Source organism: Staurois parvus, unplaced genomic scaffold (assembly GCF_062004578.1).
Source record: "Staurois parvus isolate SC_StPar_1 unplaced genomic scaffold, SC_StPar_1.0 ptg001014l, whole genome shotgun sequence".
NCBI classification, from domain to species: Eukaryota; Metazoa; Chordata; class Amphibia; order Anura; family Ranidae; genus Staurois; species Staurois parvus.
Window position 1 is genome coordinate 1,515,551 of NW_028318810.1, and position 15,104 is coordinate 1,530,654.

The 15,104-nt window shown below is 43.4% G+C and overlaps 1 protein-coding gene across 1 annotated transcript in view; it reads right to left on the reverse strand.

The window, feature by feature from the left end:
• LOC149441193 (intercellular adhesion molecule 5-like) overlaps nt 1-15,104 on the reverse strand; it is a 74,645-nt gene that overhangs the window by 27,583 nt on the left and 31,958 nt on the right. Inside the window, exons 2-3 of the mRNA XM_089657636.1 lie at nt 14,369-14,644; nt 1,475-1,708 (exon numbers count right to left, since the gene is read on the reverse strand). Of these exons, the coding sequence (XP_089513762.1) occupies nt 1,475-1,708; nt 14,369-14,644 (510 nt within the window). The remainder of the gene's footprint in view (nt 1-1,474; nt 1,709-14,368; nt 14,645-15,104) is intronic.

Sequence of the window (15,104 nt, forward strand, 5' to 3'; positions counted from 1 at the left end):
TCCCTGAGTAACAATTCTGTGTCTGTCCCTGAGTAACAATTCTGTGTCCCTCAGTAACAATTCTGTGTCCCTCAGTAACAATTCTGTGTCTGTCCCTGAGTAACAATTCTGTGTCCCTAAGTAACGTTTCTGTGGCCCTAAGTAACGGTTCTGTGTCCCTAAGTAACGTTTCTGTGGCCGTAAGTAACGTTTCTGTGGCCCTAAGTAACGTTTCTGTGGCCCTAAGTAACGATTCTGTGGCCCTAAGTAACGTTTCTGTGGCCCTAAGTAACGATTCTGTGGCCCTAAGTAACGTTTCTGTGGCCCTAAGTAACGATTCTGTGGCCCTAAGTAACGATTCTGTGGCCCTAAGTAACGTTTCTGTGGCCCTAAGTAACGATTCTGTGGCCCTAAGTAACGTTTCTGTGGCCCTAAGTAACGATTCTGTGGCCCTAAGTAACGTTTTTGTGGCCCTAAGTAACGATTCTGTGGCCCTAAGTAACGTTTCTGTGGCCCTAAGTAACGTTTCTCTGGCCCTAAGTAACGTTTCTCTGGCCCTAAGTAACGTTTCTGTGTCCCTAACTCTGTCCCTCAATACAGCCAGGTCTGCCTCTCTTGAATGACTGGAGGCAAATGGAGAATTCTAAAATGGCCGCCATTTTTTGCTCGACCATTACACAGTGCTGGCTGGCTGGCTGCTGATTGGCTAATGCGATCACATGTCATGAATGAATGCATTATGGGTCAGCGCGCCTTGTCTGCGCGCCTTCCCAGACATCCCCGCTCCGTCGCCGCACATGTCGCCGCCATTTTAGGAGAAATTTCGATTCGTGCATCCGAAGTCTGCTAATTTTCGGATTCGTCGCGAATCGAAATTTTCCTAATATTCGAAACGAATTCCACTTCGCCGAGTTCGATTCGCTCATCTCTAACCATAACCCCCTAGTTTATTGCAACATTTTTTACATTTTAGTATTTGACTTGCACTAGTAACTGTTTACATGGATTGTATTATTATTTTGTCTTTTTAAAGTTATGAGGTAGCAGTAAGGATTAATTTTGCATTTAAAGAAATAGCTCATTTATTTTAAGTTTAAATACTGTAGGATCAACATGACAGCCAGGTAGCTGGCAATGGTGACCTCCATGTTTGTCTCAGGAGAGGTTTCCTTCACTTGACACAACAAACAACGCAAGAACCAATATACATAAATGTGTGACCTCTAAGGCCTGTAATTGTGATGAGAATGAAGTTTTAGACCAGGAACTCAAAAGAGCACTTAGCTTTCTAGGTTCTGGCTGCAGTAATATGATTGGACAAAGAGCTTGTTATATGTAACAATAATACTTATACCCACAGAAATCTGTTCCTACCATGAAAGCACAACTTAGACCAAATGTCTCTAGTCCTACCCTTCAGAGTTCATCTTTAATTCCTACATTCAAGAGAAACCATCCAATCCCAACCATTGCCAGAGCTCTGTCCAATACTTACACTCTACAGACACCGTTACTGGTTTCATGACTGTGTCAAAGTTTGTAGCTCTACAAATATATTCTCCAGACATATTTCTCATCACTGCGAATTTCTCTTCATCCTTATAGATGGTGTTATTCTTCTCACAGGTCACGGTGGGTAGGGGGTATCCTTTGGCCTTGCAGTGGAAGCTGTTCTCCTGTCCATCAAGCCACACCAATTTCTCAGGGCAGTCTGTGAACTCAGGCTCAGCTGGAAGACAATGATAGGAAATAGGGACAGTAATGAAGCACCAGTCTCAGAAATCCGATTAATAAAATTATGTCAAAATTAGTATTTGGCAGCACAGTCCGTTAAACCAGCATTTCTCAATCTTTTTTTTGGTTACGGCACCCTTTAAAAGCATACAAAATCTCAAGTTTAAAATTTAAAAAACATAAATGTTACAAAAGGGAACAATGCACACAACTGGCTTGATTAAATTAACTTCAAACTAAAACTTTCTCAGCCTTTTCAACACAGAGGAGCCTTTGAAATAACTTTCTGGTATCAGGGAATCCCTCTAAAAATGACAATATCTACAACTCATGATACATTAGTGTGATGGGCAGTGGGAAAATTGCTCCTTACACTTGTGGTCATTTGGAAGAATCACCCCTTACAGATAGATAAAAGGTGTCAGTGGAAACTTACCCGAAAGGCAGAAATTGCTCATGACTCAAGGAACCCCTAGCAACCTCTGGACGAACCCTGGTTGAGAAACCCTGCATTAGAAGCTCCCCTTTTCATCAGAGGTTCTCCGATCACATCAGAGCCCGCTCCCCCATTACATTGGAATCCCCCTTTCACTTCACAGTCATCCCTATGCATCAGAGGCCCTCCTATACATGAGAACACTTCACAGCATCCGAGTCACGCCTATACATCAAAGGCCCCCTATACATGAGAACACTTCGCAGCATCTGAGTCACACCTATACATCAAAAGCCCCCTATACATAAGTCCCCCTATCACATCAGAGTCCCTCAATCACATAGCACTCCCACTGCAAATCCCCCCAGTCACACAGCCCCAGTCCCCATTACAGCGTCCCTAGGTCACAAATTACACAGTCCCATGAAATGAATGTGTTTATGTGTCGCAAGTCGCATGATAAATCACAACAGTGTGAACCAGGAAAAGAAAAGATGCTCCTTCTTCCTCTCTCCTAGCAGAAAGAGACCATCTTATCTAATCAGCTTCATTACAGTTTGTTAAAAGATTGTATGAAAAATGTGAGAAAACTACCGCAATGTCTTTCAAAGTCATCACATTTTTTGTGGGTTAAATTAAATTAGATTTCAATCCCATTTTGTGTCTTCAATTGCTTAGTGATTGCCATGAAAAATTTAATCAAACATTTGATTGCTCTGTCAAATTTCCACGTGTATGGCCAGCATTAGACTTAAATCTCTCAACTCAAACTTTGTCCTGTATTGGGCAATTTCAACTAATTTTAAACAGCCTTTCATGGCAAACATGAGCAAATAGAGGAATGTAACAGTTTTTATCAGTGCTATATTGATTTTTACTGTTGGGAGGTAGTTTTCTTGTCCCTTAGTTTTATGAATGAAAGATGGGTAAAAAAGATTGCCTGTGTGTCTGAAAAGTGTGGCAAATATTATTATTATTATACAGGACCAGGGGCGGACTGACAACTCATGGGGCCCCCGGGCAATAGGGGATCATGGGGCCCCTGTGTCCTTGCCCAAACTCAAAAAAGCCTATGAAAAAGGTACCAGGGGCATCTCATGGGGCCCCCTACTGACCCCTGGCCCTCGGGCAGTGCCTGAGTTTCCAAATGGTCAGTCCACCCCTGTACAGGACTTATATAGCGCCAACAGTTTGCTCAGCGCTTTACATTATGGAGGGAGACAGTACTGTAGCAATACAGTTCAATACACGAGGGATAGAGGGCCCTGCTCCTTGGAGTTTACAATCTAGGAGGGAGGGGATAGTGGTACAAGAGGTAATTAGCTGTGGGGGATGGAGTGGTTGGAAGAGTAGAGGATTCCAGTATTAGCTGGGGGCGGGGTAGGCTTTCCTGAAGAGATGGGTTTTCAGAGTGCACCTAAAGGTGAGCAGAGTAGGTGATAGCCTTATAGCTTGGGGTAGGAAGTTCCAGAGGATGGGTGAAGCTCTTGAGAAATCCTGGAGATGAGCATGGGAGGTGGAGACAGGGGAGGTAGAGAGTAGGAGGTCTTGCGAGGAGTGGAGAGTACGGTTTGGGTGGTATTTAGAGACAAGGTCAGTGATGTAATTAGGGGCAGTGTTATGAACGACTTTATACGTCAGTGTTAGTGTTTTGAATTTTGATCGTTGGGCAATTGGAAGCCAGTGGAGGGATTGGCAGAGAGGGGTGGCAGATATAGAGCTGTTAGTAAGGTGGATGAGTCTGGCAGCAGCATTCATGATGGACTGTAGTGGGGATAACCTGCGGTGAGGTAGGCCAGTGAGGAGGGAGTTACAGTAGTCAAGGCGTGATATAACAAGGGAGTGAATGAGTTGCTTAGTGGTTTCCAAGGTTAGGAACGGTCGTATCTTGGAGATGTTGGGGAGGTGAAGTCTGCATGAGTTTGTCAGTGATTGGATTTGGGGCTGAAGGACAGATGGGAGTCTAGGATTACACCTAGTACCCTGGCGTGAGGGGTGGGGCTGATGGTAGTGTTGTTGATCTTGATGGAGAAGTCGGGGGGGGGGGGGGCACGGGCTGGGGGGAATACTAAAAGCTCAGTTTTGGAAAGGTTGAGTTTGAGGAAGTGGAGTGACATCCAGTCCGATATATCACTTAGTAGGCTGGTGATGCGATTGGAGACTGAGGGGCTGAGGGGTAGAGAGATAGATTTGTGTGTCGTCAGCATAGAGATGGTAGTTGAAGTCGTGGGAGTTTCTCAATTGGCCAAGGGAGGAGGTGCAGATATATAGTTCTTAGGGACTAAAATTGGGGTCCTTTCACATGTTGGTGATCCGCTCTGTGAGTTAATCCCCCTAAGTTTTGTGATATCCATGTGTTGGCTGGTGCAGTTAGCTTGCCTGCCACTAGTTGGTTCTGTTGCCATTACTGTATGTCATGATAGGGGGAAAGTTGTAAACAGGTGTTAGCTCCCCTTTTAGAGAAGTCCCTCCTCTAGTGATGTAATGGGTGGAGTTAGTGCCCATATAAATGCCAGCTGTCGGTAAGGGTCCAGAGCAGGGTTTCTCAACCAGGGTTCCTCCAGAGGTTACCAAGGGTTCCTTGAGCAATTTCTGTCTCTCATATAGGTTCCCACTAACTCCATTGATCTTTTTAGCTATCTGTAAGGGGGTAATTCTTCCCAATGATCACAAGTGTAAAGAGCACTGACCATCTCACTAATGAATCATGAGTTTTACATATAGTAATTTTTAGCAAGGGTTTCTTGAGACCAGAAAGTTATTTCAAGGGTTTTTCTTTGTTGAAAAAGTTGAGAATGGCTAGTCCAGAGAGTCCAGGGTATGGAAACAGGACACCCCAGAGGTGCTAAAATGTAGACCCACGCAGAGCTGATTTAAAGGGCCCTGTGCAGGGCTGAATTCCCAGGCAAGGTGGTACAGAAGATGTGAGGAATAGCTGGAGTCAAACTGTAATTCCTGACCTTCTTCTGCAGGTCCTATAACGAGGGGCATGGACACAGTCCTCATATGTGAATAGAGGTGGAAGCCTTAGGAATAAGCATGTCATTTGGGAGAATGCCTGGCTGGGCAATACAATAGAAGGGAAGAGATTGGGAAGAGAATGGTATATTAATGGAAGCACTGTGTCCCCCTAACCCTCAGCTGTGGGTCCTGTGACCTGATGATGGAAGCCCAAGGTTGTGGACTTAGCATACGTTGAGAAGTGGTCCCAATTCTATGGGAAAGATGGCTAACACATCTGAGTTGTGCTGTGCGTTGTAATTGACTGCTACAGAATGTCTAACCTTGCACATGGAGTTCTGCACCAAAGATTCAGGCAGTACGTCAAGTGTGATGTGTTATGGAAGAAACATGAAGTTACAGTAAAGTGCTGAAAATGCATCTATGTGTGGACATTTCTCTTTTTTCAAGTGTGAGGCCTCAGGCCAGCAATGTGTGTGCAGGCCTCTAGCCAGGAGACAAGTGTCCAATCTGATGGCTACAAAGACAGCGGAATGGGTGCTCTATTCAAAAAGTGTGGTGAGACCGGTACACTTTGGCACTCCAGCAGATGCCTGTTCATTTTTTTGTCTGCATCGATGTAAATAGACTACCTTCTTGTCCAGAAAAAAATAAAAGGACGTCCAGACCTAGACTGAATTGGAGGTAGGCAGATGTCCATTTACATCCGCATGCTCACAAAGCTGAGCAGAGATTTCCATCAGGTCCACCTGAAAAACTGACAAGCATGTGTGAAAGGACTTTTATACCTAAACGAGTAAGTAGAGCCAAATAACGGGGATTATAAACAATTCTAAACCTGCACATTTATTCAGATTATTCCATAAAAATTGCATTTTAACAGAATATCCTTAGCAGAGTCCAGGGGTGCCCATAGAGAAAGAAAGAGAAGAATAGCGCAGGGCAGACATGACTATGTGAAGAGGGAGAAAAGATGGGAAAGGGTTAAGTGAAAGGGGAAGGGTTAAAAAAGATAGTAAGGTTACCTGATTGGTGTTATTAGGTGTGGGTGGAATCATCCTGAATCTTGGGGGAGTGCTGGGGGGGTTGGACGAGCCAGTGCTGGTTAGCAGCTGAAGAGAGAAGTTCCCGCCCTGCCCTGGGGTGCTTGTTTGGCTTGTTTAGTTTGGTGGCAGTTGTTGGTCTTGGTAGGTTGTTAATGGTTTGTGATGATAAGTGTATGGTTGGGACCCATCGGCGGTAGGGTGTGCCCAGGTAAATTCCAGTTAACCGAGGTTTAACTGGAAGGTGGAGGTCTACCTGCGGAAGGTGTGTCCTTGTCTCCGAGTCGGTGTGTTGCGGCTGGAGGCCTAGTAGGAACATTAAGGTGAAGGTTCCGCAGGGGGAGATCAATATTGTTTTGGGTGCCTGCCTAGACCAACAACTCATTCCGTAAGTTTTTGGAGGTTTCCGTTTTAAGGAATGTTTTCTGTATATTTAAGTTATTATTATTATTATTATACAGTATTTATAAAGCACCAATAGTTTGCTCAGCGCTGTACATTACAAAGGGGGACAGAACATGTGACAGAACAATAACAATACAATGCAAAACATGAGGGGATTGAGGGCCCTGCTCTTTCGAGCTTACAATCTAGGAGGGAGGGGATGGTGGCACAGGAGGAGAAAGCTGTGGGGGATGGAGTGGTAGGAAGAGTGGAGGAGGTCGGCAAGTTAGCAGGGGGTGGGGTAGGCTTCCCTGAAGAGATGGGTTTTCAGGGTGCGCCTAAAGGAGAGGAGAGTAGGTGATAATTTGATGGGTTGGGGCAGGGAGTTCCAGAGGATGGATGACACCTTGGAGAAGTCCTGGAGGCGGGCATGGGAGGAGGAGACCAGGGAACTAGAGAGAAGGAGGTCTTGTGAGGAGCGGAGTGTGCGTGCTGGGCGGTACTTGGATATTAGGTATGTAGTTCGGGGCAGTGTGGTGGATGGCTTTGTACGTCAGTGTTAGGATTTTGAATTTGATCCGTTGCGCAATCGGAAGCCATTACAATTAACAATTTTATTAAATTGTTAATAAAAGGCCGTGAAGGCTATTTTACTCCAACAAAGTGTGGTCTCCTTTTATTGGTGGAGGGAGTGTTGGGAAATGGGGGGTTTTTCAGAAGTTGGGTATGTTTTTGGGGGTGTTAGTATTTGACAACACATGTCTTCTGCACTAGTCATGTCAGCACAAGATACTGGAGTCACACAAGAAATGAACATGATGTGAACTCCAGGCTGACTTGGATGCTATGTATTTTCACTGCTAGATTAACTACAGAGTTAAGGAATCATATGATTTAGCAGACAGAGAAGAATTTTTGAACAGATATGAGAAGCTGACCTTATGCAAACAATTTAGGTGTGAGTCATCATCCCTCTTCTGCCAAGATTCATCTGTTTGTGTTGCCCAGTGCCTCAAACTGTATACTGTGCAATGCAAGCTCCATGGAAAATATTAGCAGTGTTTAGAGAGTGTTCTTCAAAAAAAAAAGTATATGGAGCATTCTAAAGTGTATGTAAAGCCAAATCTTTTATATTTGAGTAGGAAATGATTAAGGAACCCTGTTGGGTTATATTTCCCGTATCGGGTAATTTCCCTTCACTTCTTATCCTAGAGACACAGCTGGAAGTAAGAGGAGATATCTTCAAAATGAAAGGAATTCCATACTTAGGTGTCACTAGAATGGGTGTCACAATACTATACAACACATTACATCACCACTGGATGTTGTATTCTGTCTCAAAGCGGAGTTCCGGACGTTTGTTTTGTTTATTAACCTCCCTGGCGGTATTCCCGAGTGTAGCTCGGGGTAAAGTTTCTGTACCAAAAGCGGTAACCCCGAGCTACACTCGGGCTTACCATGCAGCGTTGCTCAGGGAGTCCCTGCAGAGCTTACCTTGTCCTGCGCTCCCGCGATGTGTCCCCTGCAGCGTCCCCGGCCATCTCCTCCGGCCGGTGCCGGCATCCGGCTTCTGTGTTCTGGTCCCTGTGACGTCGGGACGTACGGGCACCGCCGTAGGCGGCGGGAAATTTGAAAATTTTAAAAAAATTTCATTTTTTTCAAAACGAATTTTACATAGTAAAACATTGCTGTTTCAACCCATTTCACATACATTTTGTCCCGAGTGCTTTGTCCTGTGCCCTGCCTGCATTTACTGTTCTTTCTGCCTGGAAACTGAGAAATGTCCATGGCATCCTAAAAGTGTCCCTTTAGGTCAAAAGCGGGTTTAGATCAGCTAGAGAACAGCGATAGTAATTAGAATCACTTGCAGAATTGAGTGGTAATGATTCGAGTGGGAAATTCGTCATCAGACACTGAAATTTTGCGACTTTGCTCAGTGATGTGCGAACTTGGCGCTATATTTCAAATTTCAGTGTTTTTGGTTTGATTATATTATTGAATTAAATGTATTATTATTATATTATTATTTTTTTATTATTTTTTATGATTATTTATTAAATTATAATTTATGATTTCGTGTTTCAAATTTTATCATACCCGGGATGTTTACTAGACTCTTGTTCGGACAGATTTCAGTGAGTTATTCCTAAAAATTACAGCCTACAATAAAAAACTACATATTTCCATGCAAAATAATGGTACCGCTTTCAGCACAAAAAATCTGAAATAATCATACTGCCAGGGAGGTTAAAAGTCAGCAGCTACAAAAACTATAGCTACTGACTTTCAGTCCTCATGCACACAGGACATTTTGATAACACTGGTAACTTTAGCTGTGTACAGTCACGTTAAAAACGTACGTTTTTCAGCTTTTTTTAGCGTTTTTCATTAGCATTTAGCGGCGTTTTGCCACGTTTACCGGTGTTTTCCCGTTTTTCCACCTTTGCATTTTTTAGGGGTTTTTTTAAACAAAAAAATATTTTTTTTGGTCACAAAAACATCCAAAAATGCCGATTTGCAATGTTTTACCGCGTTTTTTCGCGTTTTTCAGCGTTAGAGCGTTTTACAGCTACAGACTCATCTAGAAACCCACTAGTCCTGGGTTTTTTCCAGCCAAAAAACATCCCAGTCAAAAAACGTTGATTCCAGTCTATGTATGTATGGACACATAGGATAACATGCTGGGGGGTTTACTAGCTGTAGAAAAAAAGTCAAAAGCCAAAAACGGCCGCTGTAAAAACGTCCCGTGTGCATGAGGACTTAAACACACACTCACCTGTCCTGGGGTCCAGCGACATTCTCACCCATATCGTCTCTTCTCTCCCTCTTCTCCACCCGGCGTCGGGATCTCAACTGTAGGCACCAGGCTGTAACAGCTTGCGGCTTCACAGCTGGGTGCCCACTGCGCATGCGTGAGACGCGCTGCGCATTCTGATTGGTCCGGCATTCTTCTGGGACCTGTAAAGGTTCCCAGGAGACTGCAGGAGAAAAGGGGGGGGGGGGCGAATTTCCAGCTCACTTTGCTGCGGTGAACTGAGACGGAAGTGGGATCGGGTACTTGTCAAAACCAGGTATCTTCTCCCCCCTCACCCCCAAGAGGTGCCAAATATGGCAGTTGAGGGGGGGAGGAGGCAAACCAACAGCTTCCACTTTTGGGTGGAACTCCGCTTTAAGAGAATGTCCGTAACTCTTGTAACCTATTTGTTTTTTATATGAAACTAGCATTCAAAAGAAAAGTGGACAATCATTCATCCGCTATTCTTATTGTGTGTACCAGGCTTTAGGCTACATGCATACTGGGATTAAAAAAAAAACGCCAGTTCCCTTGGCTGAAAAAAACACTGACATCGAGTGTTTTTTTCCACCAGAAGGCTCCAATCAAAATCACAAAACTGTCTCTAAACGTTGAGCTGAAAATATGCCTCTAATCGTCCTAATGTGCATGGACACACAGGATGACACTGATGTGCTTCTCTAAATCACCAAACTATACTGTGCTGCTTCTGCCGGCAAAATGCAAAACTCCTGTAGAAGCAGCATTTTTTCAGCTGGCCATACATGCATAGATTTTCATTCAAGAATTTTTGCTTCAAGAATATTCGTTTGATTTTCTAGTCATTAGTGAGGTCAAATCGATGTTTGTTTGCGATTGCAGTGACAGGAAAATTTGAGAGGGCAGGAAAAAAAACTTTTCTCGATCAAATTAATTTTCGGCCAGTGCATGTGGTGATCATTCAGAAATCACATTCATTTTAAAGCCGAATGTTAAAAGCAAAAAACAATTTTTCGAACTACATTCGTCCATTCATCAAATGTTCAAAGAATTTTCGTACGACTTTTCGAACTAATATTCTCATCTGAAAATCTACACGTGTATAGCCATGTTTAGTCTGAGATCCCTGAATTTTTCCTCTTGCTATTGGATCCTAATAGCTTACATCTTCTAGAGATGAACAGTGTTCTTTTTAGGCTCCATTCACACTAGCGGGTTTTTAAGCTCAAAAATGCAGGAAAAAATGCTGGATAAAAACACTAGTAATAGCCTTTTTTAGTAGCGTTTTTGTAGCGTTAGCATTTTAGTAGTATTTTTACAGTACATGTATAGAAAAAAATCTGTTAGAAGTGTTTTAGTAGCGTTTAGTAGCATTAAGTAGCGTTTAGGAGTATTTATGAGCGTTTAGCATTTCTTTCTGCTGGAAAAATGCTCCAAAAAACTATTTTTTTTCTGCTCCTAGACACTGAAGCTCAAAAAATGCTAATAGCCTAAAGTAGTGTGCATGGACACATAGGATAATACTATTTAGCTTCTAGGAGCAGAAAAATATGCTACTTGCAGCTTCTAGGAGCTTAAATAAATGATGTGTGCATGGAGCCTTATGCCCCGTACACACGATAAGAAAATCGTATTAAAAATTTCACAGAACCACTAATCCAACGATTTTCTCTTCGTTGATGAGCAGGATGTTTTAACAGATAACGATATTGTGAACGAAAAAATCCGGTTGAACGACAGTGAAAAATGTAGTCGATTAGCATACAAACGACCGATTTTCTATGCGGTGGTATGACGTTGTACGAAAAAAATCTATCAAGCGCTATCACGCATGAGCGGAGACAGAAGATGACCCGGATGTTTATGTCCAAGGAATCTTCGTAAACATGAACGAAAAATCCAAATGTTAAAAGTAGATTGTCCTAATGAGATAATGAAACCAGAATTGTGCAGATTATATTTTATGTATCACTATTTATGTATATAGGTCATGTGATAAACGATATTATACTCATTGCTGGTCATTGTTGTGTATATCACTCGTTCTGCCCGGAAGGGCGTGGCTACAAGGTCACACGCACACCGCATCACTTCCACTTGTACGGAAGACGTCAATACTACGTATTGCCAAACGAACAATTTTTTTAGATTGGTTAATGTGGGCCACGATTTCGGCCAACCAATGAATGCCTCTCGGTTGTCGGATGACCGATCGGTTGATTTTCTAATCGTGAATTCCCACCTTTACTCTCACCCTATTATTGACAGTTGTGTGCAGGGGCGGACTGACAACTCATGGGGCCCCCGGGCAATAGGGGATTATGGGTTCCCTATGTCATGGGGCCCCCTACTAACCCTGGGCCCTCGGGCAGTGCCCGAGTTCTCCAATGGTCAGTCTGCCCCTGGTTGTGTGCCATTCAGAGCGCACATTACACTTGCTGCCATAGAGGAAAGTTGTATATGTGTCCTTTTGATCTGGAGAAGATGGCACATATTAGAGATGTTTAGCCAGCTGCCCACCATATTCATTCCTAAAAACAGAGTCCCAGTAAAAGCTATCACCTGTGTGACCCCCCCAGTCCTATGCCATTCTGCATCACCAATTTAGATAATGATCTAAATGTCCAGACATATAGCTAAATAAAGACATTCTGACACCATGCAGTTTAAAATGATGTTGAAAATGTGAATAAAAGGAGCCAAAGCCATTGATTTTCTACTGCAGTAGTGCTCATTGGTTAAACTGAGGGCAGAAACCAGAGAAAAAACATGATCAAAGCCTCAGGGCAAGAAGCAATTCAAAGAATATTCTGAAAACAGCTAAGAAGTCAAGATAGGTGGCAGAAGTTTATAAGTAGGAGAAAATCTGGTCAACAAATAGAATTTGTAGAACATCCTCACCGGAGATTATACTGAGTTCTACTGCAGGCACTAACTAGGGATAAGCTGAATTCAGAGTTCTCATTATCCTGAGATGTTTGGGTGAACGTTTAGCATTTTTCTGCAATCTTCTTTGGAAAATCAAATTGAAGGTGTTTTTCGTGAGTTTTAAGGGTGCAGTAGACTGTATATGGCTCCTAATGATTACAGAAGCTCCTGTCATCTATCCCAGATCTGCAAAGAAATGGCTGTATTAGCCTCAAAACGTTTTTCACAGTAAGAAAAAAAACTGAGCCAAAAAAAATCTAAAAATAAAAATGACAAAAGAATTCAAACACTCCAGCGCTTAAATCATAGTACATCCGAAGGTGTCACGGCTGGTAAAGCTTCGCACGATGCCGCCCTCAGACAGGGAAATCTTAAAAGGAATTGTAAAAACACACAGGAGGGCACAAACACCTAGTGCATTACCACCAGGGCCGTGGATAAGGGGGTACCACCAGTCCTCCTGTATGGGGCCCAGGCCAGCAGAGGGGCCCAGGCAGCTTGGTGAATCAGATTTGTGGGCTGGAAGGGTGATTGGCATGGTGGGGGCAGGGGCGGACTGACCATTTGGAAACTCGAGCACTGCCCGAGGGCCTGCGGTCAGTAGGGGGCCCCATGAGATGCCCCTGGTACCTTTTTCATAGGCTTTTTTGAGTTTGGGCAAGGACACAGGGGCCCCATGATCCCCTATTGCCTGGGGGCCCCATGAGTTGTCAGTCCGCCCCTGGGTGGGGGCAATTACTGGAACCAATCCCCTGAATGGCTCTCTGCAGCAGCTGAAAGCTGGCTTCTTCTCCTCTCCCTCCCACTTGCTTTCATCTACTGCAGAGAGAGACATAAATGGGGTTGGTACCAGTAAATCCCCCCACCCCACATAAATGGGATTGGATCCAGTAATCCCCCCCCATCCCTGCCGCACCCATCACCCTCTGCATCATATGTATCCCTCTGCTGCCCAGGCCCCCTGGATGGAGAGTGGAGGAAGGGTAAATATGCCACATTTACCAGTCCCTTCCTCTCTTGAATGAACAAAATGAGTGATCAGTACCAATCATTCACAACTGAAGCATAGTAAACTGTGTTTTTTTTGGGTTGGGTTTTTTCGAGGGGGCCCTGTCAGGTTGAATGTACGGGGCCCCATGGTTTCTAACAGCATTACCACCACCACTTTTTATTATATAGAAAGGTCAAAAACATACTCAGAAACATAAAATGGAACAGACATATCAAATAACAGCTCTAGCCATGGGGCACTGTCATCTGACCATGAATGTGCAAGTAGGTAAGCTGACACGTTTTGAGGGACTTTTCTATATAATAAAAAGTGGTGGTGGAGGTGGTAATGCACTAGATGTTTGCATGCTCCTCTGTGTTTTTACAGTTACTTTAAAAATTACACAAATAAAAATCTAATACACACACAAAACACAAATGTAAAGAACATACAGTATAGCAAGATTTGTAACTGGTAATTTCACTGTGAAATCAATTTTACCAGAATCATTCCACTCATCGCTAGCAATAACCAACCACTGAGCTGATGTGCTAATGGATATGTGCACAGTCATGTGCATGGGGGTTCAAATACTGTGCCAACGCTTGATGTTATACAGTGACAATATGGGAACCTCGTAACAAGAATTGTAGTTCTTACTTGAAGAATCAAAATACAGAACAAGTCCAGATACAACATTTAATGGCTGCCAACTTCAGGAACAATAAACCACAGTGCCACAAAACAACAAGTCTTTAGGGTGCAGGTGATCAATCATTTGAAACACTGGGCCTCATTGAGTAAGGACAGTAGAGAGTGTATGTTAGGCATGATCCACTGTTCAACGCCTGAAGGCCCACAAGAGGATCTGCTATTGCTGAGCCTAGTGCCCCATGCATGCATCTACAAATCCAGTGGTTGCAGAAGCCAATTATCCAACCTCCAAGGGGGATTGGAACTCCTCCTCTAAGGGTACAGGCAATGCTCATCATTCCATTGGCCCTTTACACAAGTCCAACACTCTGTGCTTTTGGTTAGCAACTAGCATGCCACCTACTCCCATATTTAGGTAGGAAAAATGGAAGACACGTGCCATTTCTTGGTGTACTGAGTGGTTAATTTTAAAGTTCCATACTTACTCTGAATGTTCAGCTTATAAGGCTTGCTCTTTGTTTTGAAGTGAGCTTCACAGGATAGCTCCATCCCATTCATCTCCTTGGTGACATCCAGTGTGCAGGTGACATTGGCGTAGTTCCCCTTATGGGAGACACAGTTCTTGAGCTTCTCTTTAGTGATGATTTTTAGCTCCACCTCTAAGCAGTGGCAGTCACTGGATGGTAACACGCAGCTCACCTTCGTTTCTTCTTTCAGCTCGACCTTGTCTTCTAGGATTATTAAGGGGATTGGTAGAAGAGCTGAAGAAAAAAAGAGAATTGAGTTAAAATATGCATGAAGCACCGGTTTCATGAATTTATCTGTATTGTATTTGCTGTGTATTTTCTGGTTCCTCAGATTAGTTTAATGTATGTTCTTTTCCCATTTTTGAGAATATGTTCCCTATATGGTCACAATTTTGTGGACCCCGACCATCACAGCTCCATGAGTTTGTTAGACATCTCATTCCAAAACCATTGGCATTTGGACCCATTCAGGAAAAAGAGCATTTGTAAGGTCAGGTTTTGATGTTGGTCAAGAAGATATGGCTTGCAACTGGCATTCCAATTCATTTCACTGATGTTCAGTAGGGTTGAGGTCAGAACTCTGTGCAGGCCACTTGAGTTCCTTAACACCAAACTCATTAAACCATGTCTTTATGGTGCTGGCTTTGTGCACATGGAACAGTCATAATGGAGAGCTTTCCCTAAATTGTTTAAA